The 18,856-nt window shown below is 35.6% G+C and overlaps 1 protein-coding gene across 1 annotated transcript in view; it reads right to left on the bottom strand.

Moving 5' to 3' along the window:
• Window positions 1-544: 544 nt before the first annotated feature.
• LOC133324523 (rab3 GTPase-activating protein catalytic subunit-like) overlaps window positions 545-18,856 on the bottom strand; it is an 85,666-nt gene continuing 67,354 nt past the window's right edge. Inside the window, 7 exon segments of the mRNA XM_061533359.1 lie at window positions 545-681; window positions 721-982; window positions 1,058-1,144; window positions 1,212-1,244; window positions 1,246-1,338; window positions 4,047-4,285; window positions 4,348-4,787. Coding sequence (XP_061389343.1) covers window positions 545-681; window positions 721-982; window positions 1,058-1,144; window positions 1,212-1,244; window positions 1,246-1,338; window positions 4,047-4,285; window positions 4,348-4,787 — 1,291 coding nt within the window.

Below are 18,856 nucleotides of genomic sequence, written 5' to 3'. Positions count from 1 at the left end.
ATATCCATTTTCTAGCTACATCGAATATTATATAACCTCAGATGGCCTATATTATATTTTTTGGCCTCAGAAGACGTATGGAAAATCTGCTAGTACGAGAAGGCCTATAGAAGTTCTTCTAGACTCAGAGGAACGATTGTAGTTATTTTAGCGACCTATAGAAGGTCTGATTGAGATAAATTGAAAATTCCAATGGATATTTCAGAATATTTTCAAAAGTTTAATAAAATATAACACCACATTTATAGAGAAGTAGATGTAAAAGTTACAATGAAATATTACCTTTATAAAGGACAGTATTTCATTGTGACAATACACCGAAAAATTTTGAAAATTTTATTATTAGAATCGCCTAGAATAAAATGAGTATAAAAATGTTTACAATTTTATAGAGAGATACAGATATTAAAGGTACAATTAATTACATTAAAGAAAATTTTAAAGAAAATACTTTAAAATACTTTTTTTTTTAAATAGAAATACCCTACACCAGGACAAGACCACAAAGAATAAATAAAAAATAAAATAAACTAAAATCTTAAATTCATTCCAAAAATGTGGTATTTTCCGTGAAGGCACCACACAAACGCAATTTTTCACCCGTCACAATTGCACGTAAAAATTGCGGCATAATGGCATTGGATACGCCAGCTGATGATTTCTCCTTCCCCCCATCCAAATCTCTGGGACTCTCATCGGCCACCAAACCATCACCCAAACGTATAATGTAATCTTTACTCAACAGCTTATCACGCATATCATCTTTGAATAGCGATTGCAAGGAAAATTCCAACACATTTTGATCATCCGATTTACTAACAATATTACAGCTGCCATTATTTTGTAATATTTCACGGAATTTCGAATGTAATTTTTCTCGAGGCAAATTACGTATGCCCGGTAAATATTCAAAACATATATAATGGTAGAAATCTCTTTCCAATTTTTCGATTTTCTTCAGGAGGGGCTGAGGATTCGGCAGCTGGAGAGTGTATTTATTTTCATTGATTTTGGGGGTGTCCGTATTGGGACTGGGCAATGCTTCGACCAATTCAACATCACGTGAAAAACGACTTAGATCGGCCAGAATTTCATCCAAGCACTCATTGAATAATTCCAAGACTTTGGAATTGGCAAAGATGTCCTGAAATTGAGGAAACGAATTTTTTTATTAATATTTTGAAAAAAAAAAATCAATTTTTTTTAATTACCTTCAATTTCAGTATGGAACTATGCAACAGTGGGTACAATGGTAAGGCCAAATATTTCTCCCAAATTACGGGACTCCAAATAGTTGAGAATTTTATAGCCTTCTTGGGTGTCATCGAATAAACGTTTCTGGAAAGAACAAGGAAGATGATATGAAAAAATATTGAAAAAAACTTTAGATAATTTTGTTAAAAAATGCAGGCCTTAAAAAAATATTTATAAAAATAAATATGCCTTGAAAATAACTGTGGAAGTTCCTCTACAGGTCAAAATAGCTAGAAGAGCTTATAGAGCTCATCTAAGGCGAGTGAGCTTCGTATGCTTTACTAAGGGTAGAATACTTATATAAATCTTCTATACATAGATTTCATTCCAGGAAATTGGTCAAGGGCCTTGAACCGAAATCTTCGAAGTAGTAACAAATAGGGGAAAATGTTCACATTCAATGAGAACGCAACACCGAAACCCAACCACTGTAGAAAATCTATTAGCAATAACAAACCTATCTTAGTATCTATTCTACAGAGTATCTATTCTAAAGGGTCATATGGCTACGGAACGGGCACATCTTCTAACCACCGAAGAGGACCCACAGAAGTTATTTAAAGCACAGATAACTTATAGGAGGTATTTCAGTCACAGAGAATCCCTACATGGTCACAAATGACCCATAGAAGGTATGCTAGCCACAGAGGTCGTATATGAGGCCTACTAGAAAACTGTCGAGAAATTAGGACCTATAAAATAGCCACAGCAACTCTTTCCTATTATTCTACACTCATAATAAAAGGCATTTTAGCTGGCGGAAAACCTCTTTGCAGATCTTCTAGCCATGGAAGACCATCGATACAAGTTATTTCAGGCAGAGAGGGCCCATAGAAGGTCCTCTAGCCTGGGTAGGGCCTATAAAAGGTATTCTGGTCATAAAAGACTTCTTGAAAATTGTCGAGTAGTTAGGGCTTTAGCAGGTCCTCTTGTCATATATGGCCTATAAAGTTTTTTTGGTCACAAATAAGAGCAACCCTGCGGACAGTAGCAACACGTAATGCGATGGAGAACTATCGGGAGAAAAGGAGAGAGGAGAAACGTATTTTCAGAAAAGAAAAAGCAAATCGAGATGTACAACAGTCAGAATGAAGTCCGAAAATTCTACCAACGGGCAAAACACCAAACCGAAGGCTTTGGTACAGGCACATCCTCCTGTAGAGATAAAGAAGGAAACCTGGTGACAGATTCAGACAGCGTACTGAGGATCTGGAAGGAGCATTTTGAAAAACGTCTGGTATCAAATAGTAGCGGTGAAGAGGATACCCCAGAACCAATAATAGATGACGGTATATAGTGTATACCACCTAGCCAAGATAAAGTCAACACTGGTGGTCAGATGCTGGTAAGGAGCGTGCACCAGCTGATTAGTACAATTTGTCTAGAAGAATGCATGTCCAATGATTGGAACCTCAGAATTTTTTACCCGTGCACAAAAAGTCTATATATGCCAAGTCTCCTTCCCATCGCATATAACGTGCTATCCAGTGTGCTGTCTGAACGATTGAAGCCAATGATCAATGGCATTATTGGACAATACCAATGCGGCTTTAGACCTGGCAAATTCACCATTGACCAAATATTCGCTCTGCGAAAAATCCTGGAAAAGACCCACGAAAAACACATCGACACATACCACCTATTCGTCGACTATAAAGCCGCAATAGACAGCCCTATACGTTCAGAGGTGTATAAAGCCATATCTGCGTTTGATATTCCTGTAAAATTAATTCGGCTATGCAGGATAACTTTAACAGGCACAAGATCAGCAGTTAAAGTCGGAAAGGACCCTTTAATACCGAACGAGGACTCAGACAATCGTGTGACCTTTTTAACATCCTGCTGGAAAAGGTTATACGAGAGGAAAAAGTGAACAGAAATGGTAATCTGTACACCAAACAACACATGTTACTCCCCTACGCCGATGACATCGACATAATGGGTCGAACATTGAGAGCGATAACAGCCTCCTTTGAACAAATTGAGAAGGAGTCTGCCAAAGTGGGTCTGGCAGTAAACGGCGAGAAAACCAAGCTGATGGTATCAACCCGCAAGACGTCCAGTAAACTCGGACCAACTGTGGAACTTGAGAACTACAACATCGGGGTAGTCAAAGATTTTATATACCTTGGTACCGCCATAAATAAATTAAAAGAATGATGGCCAACCGATGCTACTATGGTCTGAGCGAACAACTCAAAAGCAACGCCACCTCCCGCCAGACCATACGCCATAGACTTCAAATTTTGTAATTGTTCACACAAATGTCTCAGGGTCAATTTAAACCGCTAAATAATGGCCGATCTTTATCAGAACAGGCATTCGTATTATTTGCCTCGATCACCTTCTCCTTGTAATATTCTTGTCGCAATATTTGGGCCATAATTGCGGCCTGTGGAGCGACCAGAAAACCCGACAAAAATTTAGTATTTGGTCCATTTCATCTCCTAAATATTAACCGATCTTTACCAAACACAATAGGGTCTTCATTGGCCAGAACCCATCCTGCATTGCATTGCACTTCGTGAAGATTGGTCCATAACTGACAGACGGACATCCATGTCTATATCGACTCAGCTAGTCGAGAAATGACAATCGGTATAGTAAAGGTCTAGGACCATTATTTCGCGGCGTTACAAAGACAACATTGTTGTGTAGCGTATAAAAATCCACGCCTATTGAAACACATTGAAAAATTATTTTTAAAAAATACACGCCTGTTGTTACCCCTTGAAAAAATATTTAAAAAAAATCCACCAATTGAACAAATTGTATTCTATATTTCTACATACCTGACGTGATGCTGGTACCGGTTTGGCCTGCTCCCACACCTTTTGCCACGTATTACCGGGAGCCTGCATGCGGGCACTTAATTTATGCCGAGTTTCCTTGGAATCCTCATCCACAAACTCTTCCCAATCGTTGGGACTGAACCAACGTATAAAATCCTCAAATTGAGCCTTGGGATTGGCAGCCTTAAATGCCTCGGCATCGGAGACCACAGTGGAACACATTAAATCGGTTATGAATTCTGCAAAAAATATTTCATTTTTTTATTTTATATAATTCGAATAAATAAATGTGTAACCTTACCAGAATCCGAACCCATTTTCAACATTACATCCGAGGCATCCTGTAGCTGATCTTCGGTTTTAGGTGCCAAATCCTGTGTAATCGGAACATATAAATAATCCTCACCATTGATAAGTTTTAAATTGTTTAAACGTTTCAAACGGCCTTCCGCTTTAAACGGATGCTTTGATGTTTTTTCCTCTTTATCCTTTGGCTCATCATTATCGTTGCCATCTGCTGCTGCATCATCTCCATCATCGGTCAGATCATAAAACTCTTCATCGGTGTCCTCAGCATCGTCATCCTCTTCATCGTCTGTTATGACGATTGTATCCTGAGGCATGGCCATTTCCGTTTTAATGCCCTTTTCACGCTGTAATCGTTTCTCAATGCATACATTAAGCATTTGCAGCTTTTGATGCAGCAAACAAGTTCGAGTATCGGGTAGGCCAGGAGCAACTCTGTAACACGAAACGAAAAGAAAAAAATCGTGATAAATAAAACAAATAAATGACTATTAAATTAAAAGAAGGTATTTTTATTTTTAATTCGTTAATTATAGTGTTCTTTATTTTCAAAGGATTTTTAAATAATTGCACACACACTCATACATACACCCACAAAAATGTACAGTGGAACTCTCATAATGAAGAAAAATTAAAAAATGTTTGATAGACTTTGATAGTTATTGAAAAAATATGCAAAATTTCGTATAAATCGGAGGATATATAGCAGCTTTGGTGCACTATTTATCTAAAATCGGACGAAAATATATATGGGAGCTATATGTAAATCTGAACCGATTCTCACGAAACTTAGCGCAAATCACTCTAGACTTAATTCAGTACGCTATGCCAATTTTCGTGCAAATCGAAGAATATGTAGGGACTTTGATGTACTATTTATCTAAAATCGGACGAACATATATATGGCAGCTATATCTAAATCTGAACCGATTTTCACGAAACTTAATACACACCATTCTCGACTCAATTCAGTACGATATGCCAGATTTCGTGCAAATCGAAAGATATATAGGGACTTTGGTGCACTATTTATATAAAATCGGACGAAAATATATATGGGAGCTATATCTAAATCTGAACCGATTTTCAAGAAATTAAACACACATCGTTCTAGACTTAATTCAGTACGCTATGCCAAATTTCGTGCAAATCGGAGGATATATAGGGACTTTGGTGCACTATTTACCTCAAATCGGACGAAACTATATATGGGAGCTATATCTAAATCTGAAACGATTTTCACGAAACTTAATACACACCATTCTAGACTCAATTTAGTACACTATGCCAAATTTCGTGCAAATCGGAGGATATATAGGGACTTTGGTGCACTATTTACCTCAAATCGGACGAAACTATATATGGGAGCTATATCTAAATCTGAACCGATTTTCACGAAACTTACCAATCATCGTTCTAGACTTAATTCAGTACGCTATGCCAGATTTAGTGCAAATCGAAGGATATATATAGGGACTTTGGTGCACTATTTACCTAAAATCGGACGAAAATATATATGGGAGCTATATCTAAATCTGAAACGATTTTCACGAAACTTAATACACAACACACATCGTTCTAGACTTAATTCAGCACGCTATGCTAAATTTCGTGCAAATCGAAGGATATATAGGGACTTTGGTGCAATATTTACCTAAAATCGGACGAAAATATATATAGGAGCTATATATAAATCTGAACCGATTTTCACGAAACTTAATACACACCATTGTAGACTCAATTTAGTACACTATGCCAAATTTCGTGCAAATCGGAGGATATATAGGGACTTTGGTGCACTATTTATCTAAAATCGGACGAAAATATATATGGGAGCTATATCTAAATCTGAAGCGATTTTCAAACTTAACACACACCATTCTAGACTCAATTTAGTACGTTATGCCAAATTTCGCGCAAATCGGAGGATATATAGGGACTTTGGTGCACTATTTATCTAAAATCGGACGAAAATATATATGGGAGCTATATCTAAATCTGAACCGATTTTCACGAAACTTAATACACACCAATCTAGATCCAATTTAGTACGCTATGCCAAATTTCGTGCAAATAGAAATATATTTAGGGACTTTGGTGCACCATTTAAATTAAATCGGACGAAAATATATATGGGAGCTATATCTAAATCTGAACCGATTTTCAAGAAATTAAAGACACATCGTTCTAGACTTAATCCAGTACGCTATGCCAAATTTCGTGCAAATCGAAGGATATATAGGGACTTAGGTGCACCATTTACATTAAATCGGACGAAAATATATATGGGAGCTATATCTAAATCTGAACCGATTTTTCCCAATTTCAATAAGGTTTGTCCTTGGGCCGAATAAGTGACCTGTGCAAAATTTCATCCAATTTGGATTATAAATGCGACCTGCACTTTGTTTACAATTTAACATGGACGGACATGCATAAATCGACTTAGACGACGATTCTATGCATATTCTCTAAAGGAACCATATGTCTACCTCGTTTCCTTTTGCCTGTTACAAACATATGCACAAAGACATAATACCCTGTATCACATTGTGTTGAAGGGTATACAAAAATCCACGCCTTTGGTAGATCCTGAAAAATATTTTTTAAAAAATTCACGCCTATTACTATGCCTTGAAAAAATATTTTTAAAGAATTCACGTCTTTGATAGTCTTGAAAAAAATATTATTTAAAAATCCAGGTCTCCCTGTAAATCCCTCCGAAGAAAAAATTCCGCCCATTTGATTTAATGATTGCCTAGATGAAAACCACATAAAAGAAACAAGTAAGTAACACCACAACAGCTGTCGACCATGAATGGACTCGCTGCTCTCTCTCTCGCTTCCTGAATCATTGCAGATGGTTTGCCAAGAATGGAAATCAATTTTAATGGCATTTTATTCGGGAATGATTGTTTCCAATTAATTGACTTTGGTCCTCTCTGATGATGATCATCATCTCAACAATGAATGAGAATTTCCGACAGCAACCACTTGAAGAAGATTATAGAGTTTCAAGCCAGCATGCAGTCACACACACACACACAGATATATACATGTATGTATGTATATGTGAAACCATATCAAACAAAGAAAAGGTTTTGTTTTCCCTTTTTGTTGTATTTTTTCCCCACCCATCATCATCGTTCGCAAAAGTCTGAACATTTTTCTGACCAAGATTCAAATGAATTCATTAACTGTATTGATTCAATAAGGATGAATCGTACGCACACACACACACATCCAACGAACGACTATAAGCCTACCAGCCCGACCAAAAATCCTCTCTTTTCTCTGTGCCATTTTGAAATTTTTAAAATGTTTATTCATTTGTTCATTCCTTCACATTGATTGTACATACATAAATATTGTGGTCGGTCGGTCAGTATTCTCCCCCAATATGATGCTTGTCAGTAGCTGGTTTTCCGGTGTTGTATATTTTTATTGTTGTTTTTATTTTATTTTTTGTGTATGCTTTTCAACAACTCTGTCCTGGCCAATTGATGAAGTTATAAAACAATATCCAAAATTTATTGCTTTAAAATTGAAACAACGGGGGACCCTAAAGAATATCGATAGGTGATAGAGAAGGAGAAGTGAGGGATAATAATTGATCTTGACGCCTTGTGTTGGTCCTGGTAAAAAATTAGAAACGCACGCCTTCTGTTAGATTGCAAAAAATTGTGTGCCAATCGGAAACATCGGGTCTTTTGTGCACAATTTACATAAAATCGGAAAAATATATATGAGAAATATATATAAATCTGAACTGATTTTTAGGGAACTTAACGCATCATCATTCTAGACTTTATGCAGTACGCTGTGCCCAATTTCGTGCAAATCGGATGATATATAGACACTTCGGTGCACCATTTACAATAAATCGGACGAAGATATATATGGGAGCTATATCTAAATTTGAACCGATTTTCAGGAAACTTAATACACATCATTCTAGACCTAATTCATTACCCTGTGCTAAATTTCATGCAAATCGAAAAATATATAGGGACTTTGGTGCACCATTTACAATAAATCGGACGAAAATATATATGGGAGCTATATCTAAATATGAACCGATTTTCACGAAACTTAACACACATCATTCTAGACTTAATTCCGTACGCTGTGCCAAATTTCGCGCAAATCGAAATATATATAGGGACTTTGGTGCACCATTTACAATAAATCGGACGAAAATATATATGGGAGCTATATATAAATTTCAACCGATTTTCACGAAACTTAACACACATCATTCTAGACTTAATTCTGCACGCTGTGCCAAATTTCGTGCAAATCGAAAAATATATAGGGACTTTGGTATACCATTTACTTTAAATCGGACGAAAATATATATGGGAGCTATATCTAAATTTGAACCGATTTTCAGGAAACTTAACACACATCATTCTAGAAATTTCGTGCAAATAATATTATTAGGTTGTATATATGCCAAAATTCGTTTTTACGCAACACACTCGAAAGATATATAAATCGGATATATAGGGACTTTGGTGCACCATTTACAATAAATCGGACGATAATATATATGGGAGCTATATCTAAATCTGAACCGATTTTCACGAAACTTAATACACATCATTTTAGACTTAATTCAGTACGCTGTGCCAAATTTCGTGCAAATCGAAAGATATATAGGGACTTTGGTGCACCATTTACAATAAATCGGGCGAACATATATATGGGAGGTATATCTAAATCTGAACCGATTTTCACGAAACTTAACACACATCATTCTACACTTAATTCCGCACGCTGTGCCAAATTTCGTGCAAATCGAAAGATATATAGGGACTTTGGTATATTATTTACTTTAAATCGGACGAAAATATATATGGGAGCTATATCTAAATCTGAACCGATTTTCACGAAACTTAACATACATCATTCTAGACCTAAATCACTAGGCTATGCCCAATTTCGTGCAAATCGAAAGATATATAGGGACTTTGGTGCACTATTTACTTTAAATCGGACGAAAATATATTTATGAGCTATATATAAATTTGAACCGATTTTCACGAAACTAAACACACATCATTCTAGTCCTAAATCATTAGGCTGTGCCAAATTTCGTACAAATCGAAATATATATAGGGACTTTGGTACACCATTTAAAATAAATCGGACGAAAATATATATGGGAGCTATATCTAAATCTGAACCGATTTTCACGAAAGTGATTCTATGCATATTCTCAAAAAGGAACCATGTGCCTATCTCGTTTCTTTTTGCCTGTTACAAACATATGCACAAAGAAATAATACCCTGTACCACAGTGTGGTGAAGGGTATAAAAATCCATGCCTTATGAGGATTCTTGAAAAAAATATGTTTAAAAAATTCTCGCCTTATTAGTCCTTTTGAAAATTATGGTCATGTATTGTTCCTTCAAAAATCATGTTTTAATAAAAATTCAGTGTGCTAGTATTGCTTACCCCCAAGCACATATTCAAATTCCTTCCATTGTAAATTATTTAAAAATTTCGATCTCCACCCACCTCTCCCTCTCAAAACCCATTTCATTTTATCCATTTGCACCATATATCCACCAACATATAGCATTGCTATGTTTTTGGCCACCACCACCATCATCATCATTCGCATCATCAGGACACAATGAGCAAGCAGCCAGCCTAACCACAAGCAAAACAATTAAAAACTAAATGAAATTGTTTCCTGGCAAATGAAGCGTTAGATTGTCCCAAAATCGCTCAATATGTGAGTGAGAATATTTTCGATTTTCAAACACCAACCAACAAAAAAAAATGGAATTGCAAATGAAGACCTATTTTGGGAAACATTGTTGTAGTCAAATGTTTTGCGGTAGCCGTTGATTGCCTGCCAGCCCAGAGGCTGCCCGGGTGATAATGTTGGTGGTAAATGGATATTTGAATAACTATCTGGTCCATGTATCTATCGATCCATCCATCCATTCAACTATCTATGCACATATTTATTTGGATTGATTTTGTATAGGCGGTTTACCATATTTGAGTTTCAATTTCAAACGAAACGAAACCAAAAACGAAAAAATTGGCATTGGTAAATTGGAAATGAAAAAGCGATACACGATTGATATGTAAAGGAAGGAGGACTACCACAGAACAGAAAGGATGGAGGCGAGGATTTAAAAACAAATAATTTAAAAAATATTTTTTTAAATTTTAAATTAAAAAAAAAATAAGTCTTAGATATTTAAAAAAAATATTTTTAAAAGGTGTGGTTTTAAAAAAAATCCACGCCAACTTAAGGCGTACAGGCGTAAGTAAATCAGACGATTACGCACTGTATTATAGCTGACATGAAACGAGACATGAATTTGGTTGCGGATTTATGGTCAACAGGAGAATAAAAGACCTCGGCCCCAGATTCAATCCAATAAGTGAGCGAAATCCTATAATCCGCATAAAAGCCAAGTTATTCTAAATCAGTCCTATTTGCGCCATGCTCCGACCGAAGACAAGGATGAGCAGACCAAAGACATTTTTTACGAGCGCTTAGAAACAGCATATGACCGTTGCCCTGGCAATGACATTAAAATTCGCTAGGAGATTTCGATACAAAAAATCGGAAGGGAAAATATATTTGGCCCCACGGTCGGAAAATTCAGCCTTCATAAAGAAACATTCGACAACGGCATGAGGTTGATTTCGCAAAAAACATGGTAGTTAGCAGCACCAGATTCAAGCATCTCGATATACACAAGGCCACCTGGATTCCTCCTGATCAAGCAACGAGAAATCAAATTGATCATGTTGTGATAGACGAAGGAATTCATCCAGTGTATTAGAAGTTCGATCGATCAGAGGGTCGAATATCGATTCGGACCACTACCTTGTGGCAGCCAAGGTTCGCACTCGTCTTTGTTGCAGCAAAGGTGCGATCTAACACAACACGAAAACTCGACGTCGAAAAGCTGCAAACACAACAGGTAGCCGAGGCCTACTCCGCTCAATTTACCCACCTGCTTGACGAAAGCACTTCTTGTCCCGATAATAGTATAGAAGCACAATGGCAAAGAATTGACCACTCCCTACATACTGCAGCAAAAGTAACATTTGGGTACCAAAAACCACCTCCAAAAAATTCATGGTAAGATCAGGAAGGTCGTAATGCTACTGATGTGAAAAACGCAGCGTATAAGGCAACCCTGCAGACAGTAGCAATACGTAATGTGATGGAGAATTATCGGGAGAAAGGGAGAGAGGAGAAACGTGTTTTCAAAAAAAAGGAAAAGAAGAAAGAACAAGAAAATCGTGAGCGTGAGCAAATCGAGATGTACAGGAGTCAGAGTGAAGTCCAGAAATTTTACCAACGAATAAAAAACCAAACCGAAGGTTTTGGTACAGGTACATTTTCCTTTAGGGATGAAGAAGGAAACCTGGTGACAGATACTGACAGCGTGCTGAGGATCTGGAATGAGTATTTTGAAGAGCTTCTGGTATCAAATAGTGGTGGTGAAGAAGATACCCCCAGAACCAATAAGAGATGATGGTATAGAGTGTATACCACCTAGCAAAGATGAGGTCAGAATAGCAATTAATCGGCTAAAGAACAATAAAGCAGCAGGCGCCGATGGGTTACCAGCCGAACTATTCAAGACTGGTGGTCAGCTGCTAGTCAGGAGCATTCACCAGCTGATTAGTACAATTTGGCTAGAGAAATGCATGCCCAATGATTGGATCCTCATCATTCTGTGCCCCGTGCAAAAAAAAGGAGACAAGACGATGCCAACTATAGAGGAATTAGCCTTCTTCCCATCGCATATAAAGTGATATCCAGTGTGCTGTGTGAACGAAAGAATGGTCAAGACATTATATGTGCCAAATCCGCCAAATCCTGGAAAAGACCCACGAAAAACACATAGACACACACAACCTATTCGTCGACTATAAAGCCGTATTCGACAGCCCTAACCATTCAGAGGTGTTTAAAGCCATGTCTACGTTCGACATTACTGTAAAATTAATACAGCAATGCAGGATAACTTTAAGTGGCACAAGGTCAGCAGTTAAAGTCGGAAAGAACGTATCGGAACCCTTCAATACCGAACGAGGATTCAGACAAGGTGACAGTTTGTTATGTGATCTTTTTAACAACACATGTTACTCGCCTACGCCCATAAGGGTATGGCATAAACGAGTCGAACATTGTATCAACGCGTAACAGCCACCTTGTGGAACAATTTTTTAAAAATATTTTTTGGGGCCATAAAAGGCGTGGATTTTTTAAAAATATTTTTTGGGGCCATAAAAGGCGTGGATTTTTTAAAAATATTTTTTGGGGCCATAAAAGGCGTGGATTTTTTAAAATCATTATTTTAGGGCCACGTCTGGAGCTACCAGAAAAATCGACAAAAATTAAGTATTTGGCCCATTTCATCCCCTAAATATTAAGCGATGTTTACCAAAAACAATAGGGGTCTTCGTTGACCAGAACCCATCCTACGTGCCAAATTTCGTGAAGATTGGTTCATAAGCGTGGATTTTTTAAAAATATAAAAGGCCCTGAAAATCATATTTTTAGGGCCACAAAAATTGTGATTTTTAACCATATCCATAAAAAAAAATAATTATCCTACACATCACCATGATTTTTTTCCAAAATTTATTTCTCCTACCTTTAACCTTCCAGCTAATTAAATAATTTTAAATTTATTTCATTATTAAAAAAAATGACTTTATAAATTGTTTCAAACTTTTCTCATTCACGAAAATTTAATAGAAATCTTGAGCTTGATGCTATGCTGGTTGCGTCACACCTTATTAAGAAATCGTAAATGACTTAATTCATCAAGAGGGAGCGGCATGGATGGCGAGGACAAACATAAAGGTACAAAGCTGGCTGGCTGTTTCCCTCCGGTTTTCTTGACAACATCTGTTTTAAGTTTCCTTCTTTTGAGCACAGTAAGATATCCTGAAGATATGGCATAGCGACAACATCAACACACACGCCCACACACACATATATATGCACACTACATGATGGTGCTGACGATGGTAGCAGTTCCATTCTAATTAGATTAATTGTATTGCTGCACCATATATAGCGAGAGCGAGAGCGCGGGAATAAGCCAAAGCGTTCTAGCCATCATCACAGCATGACATAGTTCATTGAGATTTTTCCATATGGAAAAATGTGCGTTAATTTGTTACATGGTATCATTTTGAAAAAAGAAGGTTTTCTTTTTTTTTTTTGCTGTTCCAACTGCTTTGCAAACGCGTCTTAATCGCTGTGAGTTTTTTGCTCTACGTTTTGTTGGCTAATTTGCCAAAAAGGTGTTTTTATCACAGTTCATAAAAGGAAGGAGAAAAAAAGATGAACATACAGCTTTCTTCCGGTTGGTGGGTGTATCAGCAGTCATAGGGAATCGGAAATGACAGCAGGATAAATGAACACACGTTCATACAGACACATGTTATCCATGATTATGATGATGGGTGATAAAGCTTTACAGAGATAGGATAATGACTCATAACATTAATAAAAATTGGCGCTAATAACTTTTGGGGAATTTGAAAACAAATATCCACACTAAAAAAGTTATTTAAACGGGATAGATGTAAGTCGTTGAAAACGACATTTAAACAAATCCATATCTATGTTGGTGTTTGAAAAAAAACAGTTTAAAAAAACCACACTTTTCGTGGTCTTAAAAAAAATATTTCAAATAATCAATATGTATTGGTTGTAAAAATTTGGTCTTTAAAAAATTATTTTTCAAATTATTACCGTTTGCTGGTCCTTAAGAAATATTGTTTTCAAATCTACACTTGTTTTGGCCCTTAAAAAATAATTTTTAAAAAATCCACGCGTATGTTAGTTCTTGAAAAAAAAATTTTTCTTCAAGGATCAACTTTGAAAAAATCCTCAGTTGAAAGGTCTCGAAATGTACTTTCAGAATATATACACCTTATACCGAAGGAAAAACTTTGCTAAACGGATTTTCTCGATTTTCCAGTGACAATGGGGAGTCTGTGTAGAACTCAGTGACAGTGGGGACTCTGTGTAGAAAACGCCATATTGCGCAAAAACTAAAATGGATGCAGTATGGAGACCCATATCAATTGAAAGGTCTCAAAATGTACTTTCAGAATATACACACCATATTCCGAAAAACAAACCTTCGCCTAACGGATTTTCTCGATTTTCATTGCAAGTCTCAGTGACAGTGGGGACTCTGGGTAGAAAACGCCATATTGCGCAAAAACGAAAATGGATGCAGAATGGAGACCCACATCAATTGAAAGGTCTCGAAATGTACTTTCAGAATATATACACCTTATGGCGAAGAACAAACTTTGCTAAACCTTATGCCGAAAAACAAACTTTCGCCTAACGGATTTTCTCGATTTTCATTGCAAGTCTCAGTGACAGTGGGGACTCTGTGTAGAAAACGCCATATTGCGCAAAAACGAAAATGGACGCAGAATGGAGACCCACAACAATTTAAAGGTCTCCAACTGTAGACTCTGTGTAGAAAACGTCATATTGCGCAAAATCTAAAATGGAAGCAGTATGGAGACCCACATCAATTGAAAGGTCTATTCTAAATAAACAAAGGCATGGATTTCAAAAAAAATATTTTGTTTTTAAAAAAGTCAAACTTGGATTTAAAAAAATACGTTTTATCCAAACAAACAGAGCAAAGATTAAAAAATATTTTTTTTCCATCACAAGTATGACATATTATCACAACAGGCAAAAGGAAACGAGATAGACCCATGTTTCCTTTTGAGAATATGCATAGAATCACTTTCTAATTCGAGTTATACATGTCCGTCCGTCTGTCCATGTTAAATTGTAAACAAAGTACATGTAGCAATTATTATCCGAATTGGATGGAATTTAGCATAGGTCACTTATTTGGCCCAAGGACGAACCCTATTGAAATTGGGGAAAATCGGTTGAGATTTAGATTTAATGTAAATAGTGTACCAAAGTCCCTATATATATTTCGATTTGCGCGAAATTTAGCACAGTGTAATGAATTAGGTCTAGAATGATGTGTGTTAAGTTTCCTGAAAATCGGTTCAAATTTAGATATAGATCCCATATATATTTTCGTCCGATTTAAAGTAAATGGTGCATCAAAGCCCCTATATGGCTTTCGATTTGCACGACATTTGGCACAGCGTAATGATTAGGTCTAGAATAATGTGTGTTAGATTTAGATATAGATCCCATATATAGTTTAGTCCGATTTAAGGTAAATTGTGTACCAAAGTCCCTTAATATCTTTCGATTTGCACGAAATTTGACACAGCGTATTGAATTTGGTCTAGAATGATGTGCGTAAAGATTCCTGAAATCGGTTCACATTTAGATATAGCTTATATATTTGAACAAATGACAAATTTAGTATCGGTTGCCCTTTAAAATTGCGACGTCTGTAAGGATTCATCTAGCTGAATATAACCAAAGTGGTGAAGGATATCATATAGTCGGCCCCGCCCGACTTTACTGCTTTCCTTACTGGTTATGATATTTTTGTTTGTTGTTGTATTTAACAGTGCTCGTGAGCATACGCGAAAATTTGTTTTTTTGAGATTTTCAAAAGAAATTTTATCGTTCGTGATTTTTTCGTATAATGCGAACATTCGCGACAGATTGAAAATGCTTGCTCATTCATTGTAACTTTATCATTCGCGAAACATTCGAATTCTCACCCGTGAGCATTCGTGAGAAAGAGCGTATTTTAATCATTCTTCGCACCCTATTTTTTTTTTTTTTTTTTGTCAATGAGGATTCATGTATGGTCAAGGACAACGCCTATAATTTTCGGAAAGAGGGTGCAAATACCGCAAAATATTGCCCAAGCTCAGAATTTAGTACCACAGAAGATTAGATTTTCGTGACAGTTGTGTAGGGTATCATATGGCCGGCCCCGTCCGACTATACTGCTCCGCTCACTGGTTTTTTAGCTTATTTTGAAAAAAAATATATATTTTTTGTTTTAAATCGTAAAAAAAAATTTTTGGAACATTTTTTTTCAAACCCCCATATTTTTTTTTTATTTTGAAAGAAAAAGTATTTTCCAAAAAAATATTTTTTGAAAATCCATGTTTCTGTTTATAAAAAAAAAAAAAATTTATAAAAACTCACGCAAAAAATTTATTTTTGTTATAAAAATCCACGCTTTTCATAATATTTTAAATATATTTTTTCCCAATCCCATCGAATATTCAAAATCTAAGATAACACAATTCAATTATTTTTTGTTCTTCTAACAACATCCATTTTTGATATTTCATTCCAACACTTGGTGTTTAGTCATCATAACTTCTGTCTATAAGAGACCTGGGGTCTGGGCGGACGCTCGGTCGGCCGGCTTCCCTTCTTCATTCTACAGACAGCAATGTGTTAAGCATATCAATAAGGTTCGTTGTTGTTATTGTTTTTTTTTTCTTTCTCTTGATTCGGAATGTGTTTGGTCACCATGTAGCTGGACATTTTTATGGTGTTCTATGTGGCATATAAATACTGTTATTCTTTTTCCAAGTTAAAGTGTCTGAATAATTGCCAAGGCGGATGGCGAGTAAGTGGGTGTTGATGATGACTCGCCTTAGATGGTTTTGGCCAAATACCATGTGGCTGCCGGTATTTCGTTTTTTGTTTGGAGGTAGGGACACATTTTTCTTTATTCATTCATTCATAATTTTAATAATGTGTTTTTTTATATCAATGACTACTTATTTGCCATTTAGATTTTAATTGAGTAGAGGGTCGTGTGCGGCCAGAAATAATGGGCATAACACAATTAACAGAGTTCACTGAACCTGAGGGACGGACCGAACTTAGTAATAATTATGTATTAAAGACCATATTACATACACGACTTCCTTTGCCAATTTTCGAGAGTCGGTATGTTTAGGGAGGCTAATTTATTTTCGAAACACGTAGATTATCTTTTTTTGTTTGCTTTAGGGCAGGTCAGGATTTGTATTTCGAAAGAATTTTGGAAAATGTACATTTCATTTGAGGAAGACTTAGATATTTTAAGAATTTTTTTCATATGCCATACAAGGCGTAGATTTTTTTTAATTATTTTTTTCAATGCATATAGAAGGCGTAGATTTGTTAATTTTTTTTTTTCAAAGGCCATACAAGGCGTAGATTTTTTAAAGATTTTTTTTTCAAAGCCGTAGATTTTTTAAAGATTTTTTTTCAAAGCCCTACAAGGCGTAGATTTTTTAAAGATTTTTTTTTCAGTGGCCATATAAGGCGTAGATTTTTTAAAGAATTTTTTTTCAAAGCGCATACAAGGGGTAGATTTTTTAAAGAATTTTTTTCAAAGGCCATACAAGGCGTAGATTTTTTAAAGAATTTTTTTCAAAGGCCATACAAGGCGTAGATTTTTTAAAGAATTTTTTTTCAAAGGCCATACAAGGCGTAGATTTTTTAAAGAATTTTTTTTCAAAGGCCATACAAGGCGTAGATTTTTTAAAGAATTTTTTTTCAAAGGCCATACAAGGCGTAGATTTTTTAAAGAATTTTTTTTCAAAGGCCATACAAGGCGTAGATTTTTTAAAGAATTTTTTTTCATACAAGGCGTAGATTTTTTAAAGAATTTTTTTTCATACAAGGCGTAGATTTTTTAAAGAATTTTTTTTCATACAAGGCGTAGATTTTTTAAAGAATTTTTTTTCAAAGGCCATACAAGGCGTAGATTTTTTAAAGAATTTTTTTCAAAGGCCATACAAGGCGTAGATTTTTTAAAGAATTTTTTTCAAAGGCCATACAAGGCGTAGATTTTTTAAAGAATTTTTTTCAAAGGCCATACAAGGCGTAGATTTTTTAAAGAATTTTTTTCAAAGGCCATACAAGGCGTAGATTTTTTAAAGAATTTTTTTTCAAAGGCCATGCAAGGCGTAGATTTTTTTAAAGAATTTTTTTTTCAAAGGCCATACAAGGCGTAGATTTTTTAAAGAATTTTTTTCAAAGGCCATACAAGGCGTAGATTTTTTAAAGAATTTTTTTCAAAGGCCATACAAGGCGTAGATTTTTTAAAGAATTTTTTTTCAAAGGCCATGCAAGGCGTAGATTTTTTAAAGAATTTTTTTTCAAAGGCCATACAAGGCGTAGATTTTTTAAAGACTTTTTTTTCAAAGGCCATACAAGGCGTAGATTTTTTAAAGAATTTTTTTCAAAGGCCATGCAAGGCGTAGTTTTTTTTAAAGAATTTTTTTTCAAAGGCCATATAAGGCGTAGATTTTGTTAAAGATTTTTTTTTCAAAGGCCATACAAGGCGTAGATTTTGTTAAAGATTTTTTTTTTCAAAGGCCATACAAGGCGTAGATTTTTTAAAGAATTTTTTTAAGGATAGATTTTTTAAAGAATTTTTTTTAAAGATTTTTTTTCAAAGGCTCTACAAGGCGTAGATTTTTTAAAGAATTTTTTAAAGGATAGATATTTGAAGAATTTTTTTTTTAAAGGATAGATTTTTAAAGAATTTTTTTTGTCCAGAACCACCGAGGC

This window comes from Musca vetustissima, unplaced genomic scaffold (assembly GCF_032173495.1).
Source record: "Musca vetustissima isolate MV318-11 ecotype Yass unplaced genomic scaffold, APGP_CSIRO_Mvet_v1 utg20277, whole genome shotgun sequence".
Lineage (NCBI taxonomy): Eukaryota > Metazoa > Arthropoda > Insecta > Diptera > Muscidae > Musca > Musca vetustissima.
The sequence above is the reverse complement of the archived record's forward strand: the minus strand, read 5'-3'. Positions and strand labels throughout refer to the sequence as shown.